This window comes from Penaeus monodon, chromosome 15 (assembly GCF_015228065.2).
Source record: "Penaeus monodon isolate SGIC_2016 chromosome 15, NSTDA_Pmon_1, whole genome shotgun sequence".
NCBI classification, from domain to species: Eukaryota; Metazoa; Arthropoda; class Malacostraca; order Decapoda; family Penaeidae; genus Penaeus; species Penaeus monodon.
Window position 1 is genome coordinate 15707519 of NC_051400.1, and position 911 is coordinate 15708429.

The window sequence follows — 911 nt, forward strand, 5'->3', positions numbered from 1 at the left end:
GCATGTACAAATGGTTATATGTAATATCTTATTCTTACTTTCCTTTTGCTTCCCATTAGATACAACAGAAGATAATGACCCTGCCTGCCCACCTACAAAGAGACAAAAATCAGAATCTCCACTCACTCCAAGCAAAAATGGTAGCGAACCAGATGAGGGGGAGACTTCCTTGTCTCATGAAAAAGAAGAGGCTCAAACTCCTGGAGAGCTGACTATCCCAAGAGACTCGCCAAGACAAGTTGAATCTGACAAAGATATGAGAGTTGATGAGGACCATTCAGCTTCCTCCACCGATATTAGTCCAAATCGGAAGATGAGGAGAGTGAAATTCAAGGAGAGGAATGATGAGAATGAGAGCCTTCTAAAGAGGTCGCAGCCGATGTCCCAGGGAGCAGTTGCTAAAGCAAGCACTGAACATCTTAACAAAGGTAGAAGAAAAGCTGGGATTTTTTATTGGAGGAAATTAACAGTTCATGGATGATAACTCTTGTTATGATTTCTGGAGTAATAAATTGCATATTTAAAGTAATATTTGAAGTAATAAATTGCATATTTAATCTCTTTTTGCCATTGCAGATTCTAATACTGAGGACACAGTCAGTTTGGAGAAGTATCCTCTGGCCATTAAGATGATGTTCAACTATGAAGCAGAGTCCAATGCACCAGCTATCCTCAGAGCTATGTACAAGGAGATGCTTCCTGCCCGCAGTTTGCAACTGGATGAAGCACAGCTGGAGTGGCAAGAAAGGTTATTATGAAGAACAAGATCTTTTATGTTATTCATGTTATTAATATTACCATTATGAGTAATTTTATGTCCTTCCATCTTTTTTTTTCTGTCTCTGTTGCTTACCTTCTTCCATCTTCTGTCTCCTCTTTTGGTTTCTGTTGTCTTGCCTCATATTCTGGGA

The 911-nt window shown here is 39.4% G+C and overlaps 1 protein-coding gene across 1 annotated transcript in view; it reads left to right on the forward strand.

Annotated features, from left to right (window-relative positions):
* Positions 1-911, forward strand: part of LOC119581782 — a gene marked incomplete at both ends in the record, with an annotated part of 13108 nt that overhangs the window by 2510 nt on the left and 9687 nt on the right. Inside the window, 2 exon segments of the mRNA XM_037929911.1 lie at positions 60-428; positions 577-748. Coding sequence (XP_037785839.1) covers positions 60-428; positions 577-748 — 541 coding nt within the window.